This window comes from Ctenopharyngodon idella, chromosome 15 (genome assembly GCF_019924925.1).
Source record: "Ctenopharyngodon idella isolate HZGC_01 chromosome 15, HZGC01, whole genome shotgun sequence".
NCBI classification, from domain to species: Eukaryota; Metazoa; Chordata; class Actinopteri; order Cypriniformes; family Xenocyprididae; genus Ctenopharyngodon; species Ctenopharyngodon idella.
The window spans coordinates 4,073,426-4,092,500 of NC_067234.1; the positions used below are offsets into that span (position 1 = coordinate 4,073,426).

Sequence of the window (19,075 nt, forward strand, 5' to 3'; positions counted from 1 at the left end):
TCTGTCATCAGTTTTTTAATGCTTCTGTTTCAGGCATGTTGATCAGAGGAGCGGACAGGATTTCCTTAGTTTTTAGTATCGTAGATCTCACTGAACTCAAACATTTACTCATCATTTATGGCTGTAAACATCTCAAAAAATATTTAAAAGAAAAAGTAATAATAATTGCTAGCTAATCACAAATCACTCAGGCTAAATGGCTTTATCATAAAAAAAATGTATATTAAACGGCTCTCTGAAATACTTGATTCTGATTGGTCAAACACAGTATTCTGTGCTCAAGTATTTTACTGTTGACCCTGGCAACCACTTTCCTTCATAGCTGTGCTTTTTCATGTTTTGTGTCACTTCTTTCTCACATAATAAAATAAAAATAATAATAAAAAACTGACATGAAATATATTTATTTTTTTAATTATAGTGTACACTAGTGGTCAAACCAGTAGCAATTTGGAGTAATTAATATTTTCTAATTATTACATACTTTTGACCAGTGTGTCATTGTCGCCAAATGTTTTCGTTTTGATCATTCTGTCTGGGTTTGTTTTGCGATAAGTTGTATCCTTCTTTCAGTCACAAACACTTCCGTGTCATATGGCTTTCCCCATTATGAGCAGGCTCATGAAGAAAACCATAATGAAAAACAGCCACATGAAGAATCGATCCAGAACCTTGGCAACCTTTTTCCACTCCCCCGTTCTTCTCGCCGTAGCTCTCTGATCACGGTAACAGTTTGCGACATACTCGATATTCCTCATGAGATGCTGCTGCTCACATTTGCACTGCGGCTTGAACCCACCATCATGATCTCTGCATCCTTCCCCTCCTCTTCCTGTGGCTTTTCCCACCTCTGCTACCCCATCGCCACAATCCATGCTCATGAACATTCCCTCCTTCCACACGCCATAGCGACAGGTGGGGTGTTTTCCCAGCGAGCACGCCGGGCTCATGATCTGAGACATGTCTTCTGTGTCCTCGGCAAGTTTTGGAGATGTGGCATCTTGACCCCTCTCAAATTTGAACACAAAGTCGTCTTTCCCAGCTTGCCCATTCATGTTGCAGTTGGAGTCGGGCGGCTTCTGCGGTTGAGGGTCTGGTTTCTCTGGTTGCGGTGTCATGCAGTTTTCACCGACTTCGTAGACGAAGCAAATCCTGGCCAGATACTGCAGGATGAATTTCTTGGCCCACTCTGGGACGGGTTTGGCCTCAGGGGCCACAGTGATGTATGTTCATAATAAAGATGGTGAGGGCGGTGGATGCAGTGATCATGGTCATCGTGGCTATGTAATACTTTCCTGTAGAATGTAAGAGAAGGTACAGAAAATTTTAGTGTCAGTGATATTGCCAATAAAATGATTATATATTTGATTGACAAGTTCAGAATGATATTTTATCAATTATGTTTAATACTGAATTATATGTAGGCTCTGTTATATGTAAGAGTTTAATGAGTCTGGTTCCTTAACTGTTCCATTAATGATTCTTTAAAGAGTTAGTTCACCCAAAAATGAAAATAATGTCATTTATTACTCACCCTCATGGCGTTCCACACCCGCAAGACCTTCGTTAATCTTCGGAACATGAATTAAGATATTTTTGATTAAATCCGATGGCTCAATGAGGCCTCCATAGCCAGCAATGACATTTCCTCTCTCAAGATTCATTAATGTACTAAAAACATATTTAAATCAGTTCATGTGCATACAGTGATTCAATATTAATATTATATAGCAATGAGAATATTTTTATTGCGCCAAAAAAAATAAAAATAACGACTTATATAGTGATGGCCGATTTCAAAACACTGCGTCAGGAAGCTTCGGAGTGTTATGAATCAGCGTGTCGAATCAGCAGTTCGGAGCGCCAAAGTCACGTGATTTCAGCAGCTTGCCGGTTTGACATGCGATCCGAATCATGATTCGACACGCTGATTCATAACGCTCCGAAGCTTCCTGACGCAGTGTTTTGAAATCGGCCATCACTATATAAGTCGTTATTTTGTTTTTTTTGGCACACCAAAAATATAATATTTATAATATTAATATTGAACCACTGTACTCACATGAACTGATTTAAATATGTTTTTAGTACATTAATGGATCTTGAGAGAGGAAATGTCATTGCTGGCTATGCAGGCCTCACTGAGCCATCGGATTTCAACAAAAATATCTTAATTTGTGTTCCAAAGATTAAAACTAACCCTTTAAGTAATTTTAATGAATAAAGATTTTGGGGGGAAATCAATTACATTGCCAGAAAAATTAGAAGGTTTTAAAAATGAATGAATTTATAATAATTTGTGCCAAACATTTTAATGCACAAAACTTCAGACTTTGTGTCAAACTTTTTAATGACTTTTTTACAGCCTTTTTAAAAGTTGAAGTCCACTGATTCAGCTGTGTGAATCTGATTCACTAAAAGCACCTCATTAGAGTCACTGCTCACTCTGTTTGTTCCGCATTTGTAGAGTCGATCAGTATCACGGTGCTATTGAATAAGTATTGCATGAAAAACTGTAAGTCAGAGTATATTTTCCTAAGATATTCCTTCTAATACACATGCGAGAACCTTCAACAGAACCAGACATAATTTGTAATAACATTTACACTACTCTGGCATTTTCAACCCTTGAAAACGGAGACCCCTTTTTAGTTTGAAAACTCCAGGGTTGCGTTTCAGTGTAAATGGATCAAAACGGACCCTTCATGAAAATGAAGGCGTGGCTGCCCACTATACGTTACCAGAACATGACAATAACAAACCCGGGCTGTATTTCCCAAAAGCGTCATAAGCCTAAGTTGATCGTAGAGACCATTGGTGGCCAAATGAAACTAAACACCTTGTAATCACTGTTAACTTTGCTTACATGGATGGAATATTATACATCTTCGAAGTTATTTTGGCAAAAATTACAATTACAATCTTATTCAAGATTATTTTGATTATTTACTCCACTTAGGGGTACTCATAGCCGAACTATAGTTAACCTAGATGGTGAAATGACGGCTATTGCTTGCTGGGGACTTTGTGGTCCTTTTTAGCAGCCATTTTATAATACGGCAGCTGCCTACATGCAACTGTGTACATTTGTACGCACATGCCAGTGTGCATGAACGGTCATGTGACATGCATTTTCGATCGTGTAGTGTAGACAGATTGTTTCTGAAACACAGTGGTAACACCATATACGAGGATTGAGGATCGTTTTCATTTTAAAACGAAAATGCACTAGTGTAAACAGGGCCTAAAATTATTGCCAATAATTTAAGGTATATAACTAAAGTCAAGCTTAAAGGTGTAGTTAGCGACAGTAAAAAGTAACTAAATTTAATTTACTTAAAGTTGCCATGAAACTGAATTTGCGATATTCTTTTCTTCCCTATTGTGATGTATATCCCAGTGAAACAGCTTCTCAAACAAGAAGAAAAAAAAAGTAAGATGGGACTTGATTTTGTCATGTCATCAAAGAAGAGAAAACACGTTGCTGCAAGAGGGAGGGGAAGTTATTTTGATTAAAGTTTATAAGGGCACACAAGTTTAAAAAAATGATGTGTGCACAGTTAAATCATTTATAATAAATACTGCAAATCGCATAAAAAAAATAGGAATTGTCCATTTTAAATTCATGGTATTTTTTTAAAAATATAGCTTTCATATTTTATAATCTATAATTTAATTTAATTACATAATTTTATAATCTATAATTAACCACATTTTTCTGACACTAAATATTTGGCTGAAAATTAACCATTTAACTAAATATTTAGAAAAAAGACCTAAAACGAATATCTGAATATTGAATAGAATACTATCATACTACATTTCTGCCATACTGGTTTACACTGGCTATTCCTTTTTTACTAATTTCATATTCAAACTTTGTATTTACATAAACTCTAACCATAACTATAATTTGTCAAGTAGGTGTGATTCACCTATAAGAGGTACATTCTCAGAGGGAGGCATGATCTCAGCCACCAGCAGCTGAAACACGGTGAGCGCCAGCATCACGGTAACCCCCAGGGACACTTTCTCCCCAGAGTCTGCAGGTAGATAGAAGCCCAGCGGAGCCAAGAATGAGATCATCACGCAGGGAATGAGCAAGTTGAACACATAAAACGAGGCCCTTCTCTTCAGTTTCAGAGTGTATGTCACGTCCGGATAAGGGTCTGCACAGCAGCCGTACAGAATGATGTTTCTCTTGGCCGGCATTCCCAGCACCTCCCATTCCACATTGTCAACCAAGTCGGCGAGATCCGCGCTCTCCATGGCGTTCAAAATGTCAAGCTGGTTGCCGTTGTAAGTCCAAGAACCGTAGGTCAGTCGGCACTGCTGGGCGTCAAAGGGGAAGAACGAGACATCCACTTTACAGGAGCTTTTGGTGATGGCTGGAGCATCCCACATGATCTGGCCGTCATGGCGTATCACCACATTGGTGTCCATAGTGCTGGTGAAGTGATCATCAGCGCTACAAGAAACAGAATATGCTGCCAGAGTAAACAGTAGAATAATTGGGGTCATTATACTGTGGGTATAAAAAAGGGATTTTCACACTTGAATTAGTTAACTCTGGGTCATACTAAACCCTGAGTAAACAGAATCCTGGGATATCTTGCTTCACGTTTCACATTGCTTCTCTTTTATTCTTACTCAACATGTTACTGGTCCCACTCATATAATACAAAGTTTCCCAGAAAAAACAGAACCAATATGTAAACCAAAACTAAAAGCAAGATTTAAAGTCTTTAGATCTTGTTTTTATTTTTGGTTTACATATTGGTTCCGTTTTGTCTGAGGACCTTTGTATTTCAGATCATATTTTATTTGACTTCTTCTTTTTTTTTTCTTTTTTTTTGACTCATCACCTTGTAGTCAGATAATTAATTCTCGAATCCTAACTTTTCCACAAAACATTCTCTGCTGCTTTTGATAAATCCTCCATTATTAAAATGTTGATGTTCAAGTACAATCTTTTAATGAGTATTGCCTTTAAATCTTGGATAAAGTTGCTCCTATGAAATCTAGAGCAGCTCTTATGATTAATTAAACTCCTTGGATGAATGATAGTATTCACTCATTTAAAATTACTTACAGTTGCAAGGAAAAGTATGTGAACCACTTGCAGAATCTGCAGAATCTGTGAAAATGTTAATAATTTTAACAAAATAAGAGAGATCATACAAAATGCATGTTATTTTTTAATTAATACTGTCCTGAGTAAGATATTTTACATAAAAGATGTTTACATATAATTCACAAGACAAAAAAAATAGCTGAATTTATTAAAATGACCCCGTTCAAAAGTTTGTGAACCATTGATTCTTAATACTGTGTGTGGTTACCTGAATGATCTACGACTGTTTTTTTTTTTTTGTTTTGTGATGGTTGTTCATGAGTTCCTTGTTTGTTCTGAGCAGTTAAACTGAGTTCTGTTCTTCAGAAAAATCCTCCAGGTCCTGCGGATTCTTCAGTTTTCAAAGATTTTTTTGCATATTTTAACCCTTTACAGCAGTGACTGAATGATTTTGAGATCCGTCTTTTCACACTGAGGACAACTGTGGGACTCAAACACAACTATTAAAAAAGGTTCAAACATTCACTGATGCTCCAGAAGGAAACACGATGCATTAAGAGCCGGGGGTGAAAACTTTTGAACAGGACGAAGATGTACAAATTTTTCTTATTTCGTTTAAATATCCATTTTTTTCATTTAGTACTCCCCTTCGGAAGTAACAGAAGATACTTACATGTTTCCCAGAAGACAAATTAAGTACAATTTACCTTGATCTTCAAATTCAAAAAGTTTTCACCCCCTGACTCTTAATGCATCGTGTTTCCTTCTGGAGCATCCAATGCAAAATGCAAAAGATGCTGGAAAACTGAAGAATCTGCAGGACCTGGAGGATTTTTCTGAAGAACAGAGCTCAGTTTAACTGCTCAGAACAAACAAGGGACTCATGAACAACCATCACAAAACAAAAAACAGTCGTAGATAGTTCAGGTAACCACACACAGTATTAAGAACCAATGGTTCACAAACTTTTGAATGGGATAATTTTAATAAATTCAGCTATTTTTTGTCTTATGGATTATATGTAAACATCTTTTATGTAAAATATCTTACTTGAGACAGTACTAAATGAAAAATATCATTCATTTTGAATGATCTCTCTTATTTTATTAAAATTTTTCACATTTTCACAAATTCTGCAAGTGGTTCACATACTTTTTCTTGCAACTGTATATGCAGTGTCAGTGTCACTGATTGGACAAATGCAGCCTGCTTACATAAAGGTTCCAGTGTCTAGCGTTTCCATCCTCATACATCACTGACTTTACTATCAAGTTTATCCTGAATGAACCTTCCAGACTATAAAGGTAACAAAGAAATGGTCTCTTCTTCACTCCAGTTATCGCGTTTTCTGTCACCATATGACATTTTCCCCCTTAACCACTAAAATTACTGTTTATAGGCTACAACATGCGGTGTTTCTGTGACTATCCAAAGCACTACTGTAAATTTGATGCACGGGATTGAATGTCTAGCCTTAACATTCTAACACTGTCGTTTCATGTTGAACATGTTTGACACTGCAATGCTGGGTGTTAGCACACTACAAAAGCAATCGCTTTTTACTCGGTGTTTCATAACTCCAGATAAAATTGTGCTAACCCCCCATTCTTAATTACAAGTGTGAAACGTTCCCTTACTTAAAAGTGTTAAAAGTGGTTTTAGAACGACCCCTGTAAAAGTTTTCACATCTTTTTTTCACTTTTAATGCAATGTTAAAACCAATAAAAGTCAAGTAACAATTACCAAATAGATATGCCTACACTTTTTTTTAGAAAAACTAAGACAAATAAAATACTTGCACAAGTGGTTGCACAACCTGGTTGCACAAGTGTACTATTTTAGGGGGCTCTTCTGTGTACAGCCCTCTTTGAGTCATTGCTCAAGGATTTTTTTCATTTTTTTCTTTCGATTGGATTTAGGTCTGGGTTTTGACTGGGCCATTTTAAAACCTTCATCTGAAGCCACTCCTTTGTTGACTTAGATTTGCTTTTGAGGTTCTTATCATGCTAGGGGGAAACAATCCACTTTATCTTCAGGTCTTAATGGTTATTTCCAAAGAACATCTTTACTTGGATTCATTTTTACATCTCAAAAACTTGCAATTTTAACAGGGGGTGTGTAGAGTATTTATAGCCACTGTAGAGTCATAAGGGTTCCCTAAAATGGCAAATAAAAGTGGTCAAGAAAGAATATGAAGGCACAAGATTAGATGAATACAGTGGTGGAACTATGATGCATTTTTGTAGGCCAAAACCCAGAAGCGAGTTAGCATTTTAGCACTTCCGGTTCCATCGGCCCTAAGTTGATGGGTTTTTTTTTTGGCTAAATGGCTGAAATAAGGTCAGTGGTTAACACAAGCTCAAGATACTTTCACATTTTATTTTACAAGGTACATCAGTATTATCCTACCCGTGACTTTTCAACGCTGTTACGTGTCTTGAAAAAACAGTTGCTAACAAGTGGCTAAATCGGACTACATAGGCTGTCGGTGAGATTAAATGTCATCAATCAGTCCTAGTTATGCATATTATTGCATTCTTACAAACAATTATAATTCAAACTTAATGAGAAAATGTTTTTAGATAAAGAATAAAAGAGTTGTCAGAGGCTTAGTGGTGGTGATGTTGAAATTGTGGGACTGTGGTGTAGTTTGTTTATAGCCTACCTTTAGCTTTTTGCTAAAGTGACTGCATTTAGGCTTCAAAATTCACAAAAGTTGTGTTCCTCTGTGAAAATTATCCTGATGGACAAAATGTATCATTAACTTTTGTTGATCATAGAGCTTTTTTTTTTTTTTTTTTTTTTTTGATAATCCAAAAGCCTATGGGAAAATCCTATTGGGTTTTTGTCGAGGGAACCAGCGAGTTGCTAATTGCCGATTAGCCTACAAAGTGACGTCATAGTTCCACCACTCTATTGTTTCTGTTTCATGTTTTTTTTTCCACAACACATTAATCTTAAACAAACTTTCTGTCAGTATTTATTCATCCTCATGTTGTTCCAGACCTGACTGACTTTCTCTCTTCCATGAAAACAAAAGAAACTCTTTCATACAATTACAATGAATAGGGACTGAAGATTTAAAGCTTTATAAAGAATGCAAAAGCATTACAATAGTGGTTTATAATACAACTCATGCTCTGTAGCAGGGGTGGCTAACGTTGGTCCTGGAGAGCCACAGCCCTGCAGAGTTCAGCTCCAACCCTAATCAAACACACCTGATCAAGCTAATCAAGGTCTGAAGGGTTGCTAGAAAGCTATAGGCAGGTGAGTTTTTCTCAGGGTTGGAGCTAAACTTTGCAGGACAGAGGCTCTCCAGGACCGGAGGTCGCCACCCCTGCTCTATAGTCTAAGTCAGTGGTTCTTAAACCAGTCATGGAGTACCACCAGTATGTCTCCCTCATCTATCACACCTGATTCAACTCATGAGCTCATTAGTAGAGACTGCAAGACCTGAAATGGGTGTGTCAGATATAGGGAGCCAAACAAACCCTGCGTTCCAATTCAGAAGGGCTCATCCCTATGCCCTAATCCCTTCAAAGGGTTTACCCTCTGGAGTTCTTCGAAGAGCTTCGAAAGGGATGAAGGGCGTAGGGGTCAAAAGAACTCTTTTTTTGGAATGCACTTCTGCATCATCTTAACGAGACAATCAAGGAGGCACCTTTGTCTTTTTTCCCCTGGTGTACTCTTTGTATTAATATGCATTAATTTACTGTAGTAATATTATAAGCTACTGCCGGTCTTTTACGTTAAATATAATGTATATTGTGTCTGATAAACTGATAAAGGTAGCTATAAAGTATTTTTCTTGAATGTTGTTTTGACCATAATAATGTACAAAATCTAATTCATATAAATATTACAGTAGTATAGAAAAATACTATACATACATTTATAGGTAAAATCGAAGCCTCCAAGCCTCCTGTACCCATTCTGTGATGTCAAACAACTTCCCTGTGCAAAGGATCATGGGGGCCCGAAGTGTCCATCAGTTGTACCCTTCTGAAGTGGCCAGTTTTGAGCACTTCAGTTTGGAACGACCCTTCAATATGGCGGCCTTGATTGTTTTCACTTCGGAGGGTGATGTATCCCGTTTGGAACACACCGAAAATGTTCTGTTCACCAAACTGGTCTGAATGATTCATTTAATGATTTATTTGATTAATGAATAAATCATTCAGACAAGTTTGGTGAACTGAATCAATTGATTCATTGAAAATGAGTGAGTGAGTGACCTGGTGACTTAAATGTGGGTGTGTTTGTAAGTAAATGTTCATTTTGGAGTAAACTGTTCCTTTGATAGGTTTGTTTTAGTTTGTTCAGAGGTGAATATACTTGAAGATGCCACAAAAAAAGAACAGCCATTGGAAAAAATGGTGCGTTAGACTGTCTCAGGCTAAGACTATAATGCAATATTGACTAATACATTCCAATTAGAGGTGCTCCAAATTCACTACAGGAGCAGCTGTATCATAACTGAATATTAATGTTTGCTCCATTTTTTTTTTTTTCAATTAGGAATAAATTAATTTCCTATCAATATCACTTGGAACCATAAAAAACAGAAACAGATGATTCCCTGAACACTTAATCATAAATGCATTTATTAAGTGTTCAGCTTGTGCCACCATGTGGGGAAAGAAAGAAAGAGTAAATAAGAAAAGTCAAACCCGATACCAATCCGACCTACTTGTTATATAGGACTATATCAGGTCTCCATACATAACTACCAGGTATACGGATGGTATCAAGCCCATCATAGTTATCCTTATTCCAGGTGAGATACTTGTCAACCCACACCTGCCGTATCCACAAATACGCCGTCAGAATCTGGTTACGCTCATCCTGGAACAGAAGCGTATCAGTCATGCCGCAATTTTAGTCCAGTGAAACATTATAAATTATTCAAAATGCTATTTCTTGCCTTAGAGAAAATAAAACATCCTTATAATTGAATAATGTGGTTCAATATTAATAAATAAATAAGTATATAAATCCCTAAAGCTTTTGTTTGGCCATTTACAGAAAGGTCTCAATTAAATTACAGGCATCCTATACAGCATATAGATTTTATTCAAAATCATAAACTGATTGGCATCTTTAACTCAACAAATGGGTTACTAAACATTTTTTTTTTAATATTGCAATATATTTTAAGATATAAAGATGTATTATTTGGCCAACAGTACTCCAAATATCATGTCAAATACATTTTGGCATTATTTTTGAAATTATAATTCCTTTGTTTCCTTACTGAATAACTTCTGGCTCAGAAATCATGATGCTTGCACATTAAAGGGGTGGTATAATGCCATTTTTACAAGATGTAAAATAAGTCTCTGATGTCCCCAAAGTGTGTTTATGAAGTTTTAGCTCAAAATACCCCACAGATCATTTTTATAGCATGTTAAATGTCACTTTTTGAGGGTGAGCAAAAACGCTCCATTTTTGTGTGTGTCCCTTTAAATGCAAATGAGCTGCTGTTCCTAAGCAGAGGGTGGGGTTTCAAGAGCTCATGTTAGCACATGGTGTTAGCAGTGACGATTATCTCACGAAGACTCACTGAAAATGTCAGAAACTGTTCAGCCTTTTTTGTTCAAACCGAAGTTGGACAATGATGGAGAGACTCAAGAAGAAGTGACAACATGTAGAATGCAACAGGACGTTTTTGAACGGTTAGTTGCTTAATTTATCTTGCTTTTATGACATGCTATTGCATTTGTGTTATGTACTGTATTGCAATAACATGGCCTCATCCCTTTGTTGCGTGTTCTCGGAGGCAGGGTTTATGTAAATTTTAGGATTAGTGATGTCACCAACCCGGGAAGAAGCTCGTTGTAGTCCCTACCAGCCGTTTGTTGTAGTCCTTAAACAGAATTCTTTCAAATAAAATATCTCCCTTTGCTTTGCAGATGTTGTTTGTGCTCTAACAGCAACATTGCACACTAACTAAAGTTAAAAAAGTGAAATCATAATGAACCGCCCCTTTAATCTGTGTATGGCAACATGTTTTCTACAGTGTCCTTATTTGAGCTAATTTTCTGGCAGGCTGTGGTTTTGAGGGCAGATTACCATGTCAATGATTTGAGAGAGGGTGATCTGTAGTGTGACATTGAGGATGTCTTCTGTGTCCTCCACTGGCCTCAGTGCACTTGTGTAGTTGCTAAATAAATCATTGAGCAGTTTCTGGGCGTATATCCCATTGGCACCCCAGCAAACTGGAACAAAAGAAAGACATTCGTTTTTTGTGTATTATATATATATTACACAAAAAAAAAACGTATATATAATCTCAAATTTTTCATGAAAAAACTTTCATGAAAAAATCATGTAAAAATTTCACAGTTTTCACAAAAATATTAAGCAGCACAGCGGTCTTTAAAATTGATAATAATAAATGTTTCTGGAGCAGCAAATCATACTAAAATGATTTCTGAAGGATCATGTGATACCGAAGACTGGAGAAATTATGCTGAAAATTCAGCTTTGATCACAGGAATAAATTACATTTTAAAATATATTTAAATAGAAGACAATTATTTAAAATTGTAATAATATTTCACAATATTATTTATTTTTACTGTATTTTATGATCAAGTAAATGACTTGGTGAGCAGTGTTGGGGAAAGTTACTTTTAAAAGTAATGCTTTGCAATATTGTGTTAACTAAAAGTTACTTTTTATGGAAATGCGTTACGTTACTTTTGTGTTACTTTTTCTCATCTGGGCTGGGCTTGCTTGTTTGTTTTTATTAACAAAAAAATTCTATTTCATGCCTGTACAGTAGAGGGCGCCGCTCAAACAAACCTTTCAGCTGTGCTGCTATTCTGGGTCGTAGAACTAGAAAGTTCAACTCTCTTACTTCAGCAATAAAAACAAAAAAATGAAACACAAGTGTGATGTTTATCTGTCATTTTTGCTTGTTGGTATGCTTGAATTGGATCATCAAAGGTCAGAACCAAAGGGATTTGGTTAATGAAGTGAGATTAAATAAATTACCCAAATATATTTCATGTAACATATTTAATAGGTTGTTTGCACATGACGTCATTGCTGCACGCGAAATGCGGCTGGAGGGCAAGGAGTGATTTTTCTATATCCAATCACAAACTCAAAATTCCTATCTTTTGCGTCGTTTATGGTTGTTCAAATCTATCAAACCAAGAAACCACAATGAGCTTTTATCGTTTACGTAACTTGTATCGTTTTTTAACTTTAAAAGTTGTCACCTTTTTTTAGCGTTTTGCATCTGCTGATACTGAAATGAATACCTGCTTACCTTTTTTGTTTTTGACTTGGTTAAATATTCACATTCTTCATGATATCGTTTACAGGGAAGAGAAGCTATTTTATCCCATTGCATGATCATTTGGTGTTTTCACTTAAGTTTTGTAGAATTCCGTTCAAAATGTTGATCTGGGCTGCGTTCAGCCCCGACAAAACGTTGCAAAACGTTTTTTAAACGGAAACGGTGGTGCGTTGAACACCGTGTTCTGATGACAAGAGTTGCAACTATGGCAGCTGAGAAGGCCATTCTTTGTGTTCTTTTTGAAGAGATTTCGGAGCCTGATGAAATCGGTATAAATACGTGTTTAATACTGCAAAATACGCTCGATGTTACAGTCACTGCCCTTGCCTTACAGAATAAAGAGAACATAGTTGTAAACGACTTTACTTGGACCCATTGTGCGAGCTGTCTCTTTAATCCCTCGTGGTTTATATACATGCTTCTGCTGATTGGGTTTACATTTTTGACACACCCACCAAACAAGAGAAAACGTATCTCAAACCCGTTGCACACCGTTTCCAGGAAACATGTCGTTCAACCCGGAAACCGTAGCAAAACGTTGCGCACCGGTTTGAGCTTGAACGTGCCCCTGGTTACCGTGAAAACAGTGTCACGCGCTGCTGCTTCAGCCATCATATGATAAAAAATGTCCATATAAAAAAAAGTGTTCAACAAGCTGACAGAAGTCGATCCATTTCTTTGTTGGAAGGGTGTAAATGTAACTGTAGTTTTAATGTTTTCTTTTTAAATATTCACTCTCCCATATGACCACAAAGGAGAATCGGAGGGGCATTCAGCGGACAGACACCGACACACTGTTTTTTTTTGTTGTTGTTGTTTTTTTTTTTGTATTTATTTCAACAAATGATAACCAAAATCAAACCCATAGAAGCTTGTGAACAGTTTTCAAGGCTGCGTGCAAATATACAGGTGCTGGTCATATAATTAGAATATCATCAAAAAGTTGATTTATTTCACTAATTCCATTCAAAAAGTGAAACTTGTATATTATATTCATTCATTACACACAGACTGATATATTTCAAATGTTTATTTCTTTTAATTTTGATGATTATAACTGACAACTAAGGAAAATCCCAAATTCAGTATCTCAGAAAATTAGAATATTACTAATGACCAATACAAAGAAAGTATTTTTAGAAATCTTGGCCAACTGAAAAGTATGAACATGAAAAGTATGAGCATGTACAGCACTCATTACTTAGTTGGGGCTCCTTTTGCCTGAATTACTGCAGCAATGCGGCGTGGCATGGAGTCGATCAGTCTGTGGCACTGCTCAGGTGTTATTAGAGCCCAGGTTGCTCTGATAGTGGCCTTCAGCTCTTCTGCATTGTTGGGTCTGGCATATCGCATCTTCCTCTTCACAATACCCCATAGATTTTCTATGGGGTTAAGGTCAGGTGAGTTTGCTGGCCAATTAAGAACAGGGATACCATGGTCCTTAAACCAGGTACTGGTAGCTTTGGCACTGTGTGCAGGTGCCAAGTCCTGTTGGAAAATGAAATCTGCATCTCCATAAAGTTGGTCAGCAGCAGGAAGCATGAAGTGCTCTAAAACTTCCTGGTATACGGCTGCGTTGACCTTGGACCTCAGAAAACACAGTGGACCAACACCAGCAGATGACATGGCACCCCAAACCATCACTGACCGTGGAAACTTTACACTGGACCTCAAGCAATCTGGATTGTGTGCCTCTCCTCTCTTCCTCCAGACTCTGGGACCTTGATTTCCAAAGGAAATGCAAAATTTACTTTCATCAGAGAACATAACTTTGGACCACTCAGCAGCAGTCCAGTCCTTTTTGTCTTTAGCCCAGGCGAGACGCTTCTGACGCTGTCTGTTGTTCAAGAGTGGCTTGACACGACAGCTGAAACCCATGTCTTGCATACATCTGTGCGTAGTGGTTCTTGAAGCACTGACTCCAGCTGCAGTCCACTCTTTGTGAATCTCCCCCACATTTTTGAATGGGTTTTGTTTCACAATCCTCTCCAGGGTGCGGTTATCCCTATTGCTTGTACACTTTTTTCTACCACATCTTTTCCTTCCCTTCGCCTCTCTATTAATGTGCTTGGACACAGAGCTCTGTGAACAGCCAGCCTCTTTTGCAATGACCTTTTGTGTCTTGCCCTCCTTGTGCAAGGTGTCAATGGTCGTCTTTTGGACAACTGTCAAGTCAGCAGTCTTCCCCATGATTGTGTAGCCTACAGAACTAGACTGAGAGACCATTTAAAGGCCTTTGCAGGTGTTTTGAGTTAATTAGCTGATTAGAGTGTGGCACCAGGTGTCTTCAAAGTTGAACCTTTTCACAATATTCTAATTTTCTGAGATACTGAATTTGGGATTTTCCTTAGTTGTCAGTTATAATCATCAAAATTAAAAGAAATAAACATTTGAAATATATCAGTCTGTGTGTAATGAATGAATATAATATACAAGTTTCACTTTTTGAATGGAATTAGTGAAATAAATCAACTTTTTGATGATATTCTAATTATATGACCAGCACCTGTATACTCATTCACAAGCCTTGTGAGGGTCATACTCGCAAATGTAATGTTAATTATTAAACCAAACAAAATACAACACTTTCAAAAACACTCAACTATGTGATTATTTTATTGAGTGATAGGGAGTGGGTTCAATCAGTGACATTATTAGATTTGCTATACGGCGTCTTCCCGTCACCTCCTCACCCAGCTCCCCTTAGTGTGTTTTTACACGTAGAAAAGACGAAAATTGTATTACACCGTCCAGTTTTTTTCCCTGAACGATGATGTGAGCTCCTGTTGCAATTCTCGATTCAGCATAAATGACTTACAATGGCGACATTTTTCACAATCACGACAGAAAATCAAAAATACTGCCCTTAAGATCATTAGCAGAAAGACATGCGCGATATAAACAATTCAGACCAGAACTCAACGCGGCGTGACGGCAGCATCACATTCTCTATATCTACCTCCTCGATGGCAGTCACGTCTTTCAATTCAGTAGAAAAATCGCTCCTCTTCATAACATAATGGTCACGTCCAAAATATGTTGTGATTTTCTGTTTATTTCTACACCAGCACAGTACGGACTTTTCTACATCTTTTACATTCTAATTTTCACTGCTTGCCCTCCACATTCATTTCGCGCGTCACCAGAACCACATGATTGCAAACAACCTATTATTGCAGGTTTGCAAGTTTGCATTTTACTGATTTTTATTGATTTTGAGGAATACTGAATCTGTTTTTGTGCAAGTAAGATGAGTAAATGCCTGTTCACATTTAGTCTAGAACTACAATAACCATCATGTTTACACCTGAGCACACAGTGGGTGCTTCTCAATAGTTTCCTCACTCCTCCGTCCTCCAGCCCCTGACCCGGAAACTGATAGTACTATGATAGTAAAGGACATCTCAATTCTCTAATTGCACCACGAGAAGGCGAGGAATGAGGAAACTTCCTGAAAGGTCATGAGTGAGGATACACATGTGTATCCTTCCCTTGCATACTAAGGGGGTGGAGCTAAGACGCAAGGAAAGGAAGTAAGGAAAGGAAATATGGATGCACAAATAAGAAATGAGAAGCACCCAACGCCTCTGCACTTATTTCTCTCAACATGAGGACAGGAGAGCTGTCAGTCAATGGGAAAACAATGTAACTTATTTGAAAAAGTAAGATATTTTGTTGCAAATTTAAAAGTAATGTTTTGCTATAGTTACTTGGAAAAGGTAATCTGATTACGTTACTTGTGCTACTTGTAATGCTTTACCTCAAACTCTTGTTGAGTAAGAGTCTAAATGTGATGTACAGTTTATTTACAGTGCATTTATTCATTTAACAGATGAATACTTACAATGGAGAAATAAAGTGAAGCCAAAATGATTCATTGTAGGCTAAGGTAAACCAAAATATAACTTCTTTTTATCAGTTTTATCACATATTTGAGTTATTTGACATGGTTTTGTTCTGTTGGACAGGAATAAATCAGAGCCACATGACATGACTTGTGTGACGGATAACACATCCACATGACAGATGGCTTAATCAGGAGGAGTGGAGCGAAGAGATTTCCCGCTAGATTACCCATCTGAAGCTATACAACAGAAGAGATTGCGTAAATCTCCCATTAAGCAGTTGGTTTATATACTGCTATTGAATATTTCCACCATTATTTGCCAGAAAAAAAATATATAGCTCATGAAACACACATTGACCCTCTGTGACAACATGCCCCAGTAGCATAGAACATGGTTTCTCACTATATGGGGTTAGATGGAAGCCCATAGGGCAGTGGTAAATTCCTGCGTGAGAGGAAAGGGATTATTTAAAGAGTTAGCGAAACCTATAAAAGAATATGATGTAGACACAGGTCTGGACTTTGCCAGATGTTTGCAACTGCTGTCATTTCAATAAAGCTCTAAAAGAGATTTACAGAAAGGATTATAGTGTTGGACTGACAATGGGTTGTAAATACACAGAAATAGATATATAAAAATCATCAACAGTTGGGAATCAATACATACACTAAATGGAAAATGATGCATCAGTCATGCATGTTGCACCCTTTTGACCAAACATCAGACACATAGGACTGTTATATATAAAACATGAATTTGCTTATAATTTTAAGAAGATTTAAGACCTATCGATGGCTAAATATGGCAAATTAAATTTAAAAGTGAACAAAAACCAACAGCACAATGACAGATAGATAGGCTATGTAAAAAAGAAGAATGCATTACCTGGTGTGAGCATCCAGCAGAAGACAAAAAAAGAAAAATATTGCACATTCCTGACAGTCATCTCGCAATTCACTTCATTGATTATCGGGCATAAAATTACAGGTGATAAATATTCAATTCATTGAAGATCTAGTCCTGTCAACTCCAGAGGACAGCTGCTGTATGAAAGTCAATAAAACACAGGGACACTAAACCGTTTAATCCTCCAAACACAGCACATGTGTAATCCAGGCTCTGTGCATCACTGTGTTTGGCATTGTATTATATATATATATATATATATATATATATATATATTTATTTATTTATTTATATTTATATATATTTATATATATTTATTTATTAGTTACGAGCTTACAGATGTTAAGTGGAATGAACGCAACATTTAGGTGAGATGCAGCTGTTGCAGTGTGAGGGAGAGCAGACCAGACAACAAGGGTTGCAGAAATAACCCGATGTTTATTGACACGGGAGAAATTGGACAATACAAGAAAAACATGAACTCAAAAGTAAGAGAAAACGAGGATGTCGCCAAACAAAAGAAATAATCAAAACAAAAGAAATAATCAAAACAAAAGAAATAATCAAAACAAAACCCCATTAACTAACGCCCACGCCCCTAAACTAACTACCAAAAATAAGATGTAGAAACAAAACCGAAAACTTCGGCGTGTACGACGCCTTAACTAAACTTACTACATAAAATACAATGGAGGCGAACACCCACACACTAACTAACATAAATTAGTAACTACCAGATCGAGCCGTCACTCACTACGGAATTAACAGTTGTCAGGGAGGTTGAGATTAACACTGAGTAGGGCTGTACATAACAAAGGGATCATTATTTGCCAATCAAGACCGAATCAAGTGGTTAACATATAATGACTTCACACCAGCATACGAATGCGCACATACAATGAACATGTGAAACTTGTATCACGCTCTAACTCCATCAGATTAACTATTACACGAGTGCATCAAACAACTCACAGAATACCGTCTCAGTAAACCACAGACTAAGTGAACAGTTCAAAGACACGTAGGTTGGCTGGCTGCTTCTGGCTCGACAAAGGTGAGTGTGGTCCGAAGTCCAAACGCTCACTGCAGGTGGAACGCCGCCAAAAGCCCTTTAAACGATCAGCAGCCCGCAGATTGGCAGAACGCTGGTCATGACATCACCACGATGATTGCTGGTTTTCCCGTCCAATAAGATCAACCTAAACAACTCGATGGATAGATAACACAAGGAGAGGGAGGAAACAAACAAAAACAAAATACAACAATATATATATATATATATATGAATGAATGAATGAATAATCATTGATTCACGGCCCTAACTATTGATTAATCAAACATTTTATTATTTTTTTAATTCACAAATTGATGGCCGTCACGTGGCCTCACAACAGCTTAATAATTTCACCATTATTTTGCCTGGAGATTCTGTGATGGCCAGACTTGAATAAAACCAGCAGCTCAATATGCATAGCAGACTTAAATGAGGTGCTTTCAAGCTATATCCACAGGGTGGCAGTATTTGCACATATTTAAGCTGGAGTTGAATTACCACAACAGACTGAAGCTTATTTCATCGTCGTCTTTATGTTAGAAGGAAGAATGTGTATTTTACCTGATCAAATATATTTATGTATTTGTAAACGGTCAAATTGGAAATCGTATATGTATAAATATATTAATGACAAAGCAAATGTCAAAATAGAATGAAAGCCACAGCACAAGGTCCAAACAAAGACAGGCGTGTTGTTTTGTGTGTTTGCCAGAGGCCATAACACTGATTTCACAGTCAAATTCTCTAGCTTGTGGGCAGGATTTAAGTGAATGAAGTGCAGTGTCTGCTTGAGAATAAAACTGTAGCAGCCTCATATGAGTCTAGTTCATTTTACTTTCAAATCACACTGAGGCAAATGCAACACCGTGTAACTCTGTGAGATG

The 19,075-nt window shown here is 37.1% G+C and overlaps 1 protein-coding gene and 1 long non-coding RNA gene across 3 annotated transcripts; one reads left to right on the forward strand and one right to left on the reverse strand.

Moving 5' to 3' along the window:
* On the reverse strand, positions 1 to 5,765 carry chrna10a (cholinergic receptor, nicotinic, alpha 10a). The gene is given in 3 exon segments (XM_051864182.1): positions 1 to 1,211; positions 1,213 to 1,295; positions 3,936 to 5,765. Coding segments are annotated over 3 exon segments (1,290 nt in total). The 5' UTR covers positions 4,522 to 5,765; the 3' UTR covers positions 1 to 590.
* A 4,822-nt stretch (positions 5,766 to 10,587) lies between these two features.
* LOC127496327 (uncharacterized) lies at positions 10,588 to 17,294 on the forward strand. 2 transcript variants are annotated; one of them, XR_007925295.1, is made up of 3 exons: positions 10,588 to 10,749; positions 16,216 to 16,272; positions 16,352 to 17,294. It is a non-coding gene; the product is annotated as an uncharacterized LOC127496327 (long non-coding RNA). The 2 variants fall into 2 exon arrangements; XR_007925294.1 differs by lacking the exon at positions 10,588 to 10,749 and adding an exon at positions 15,823 to 16,045.
* The last annotated feature ends 1,781 nt before the right edge of the window (positions 17,295 to 19,075 follow it).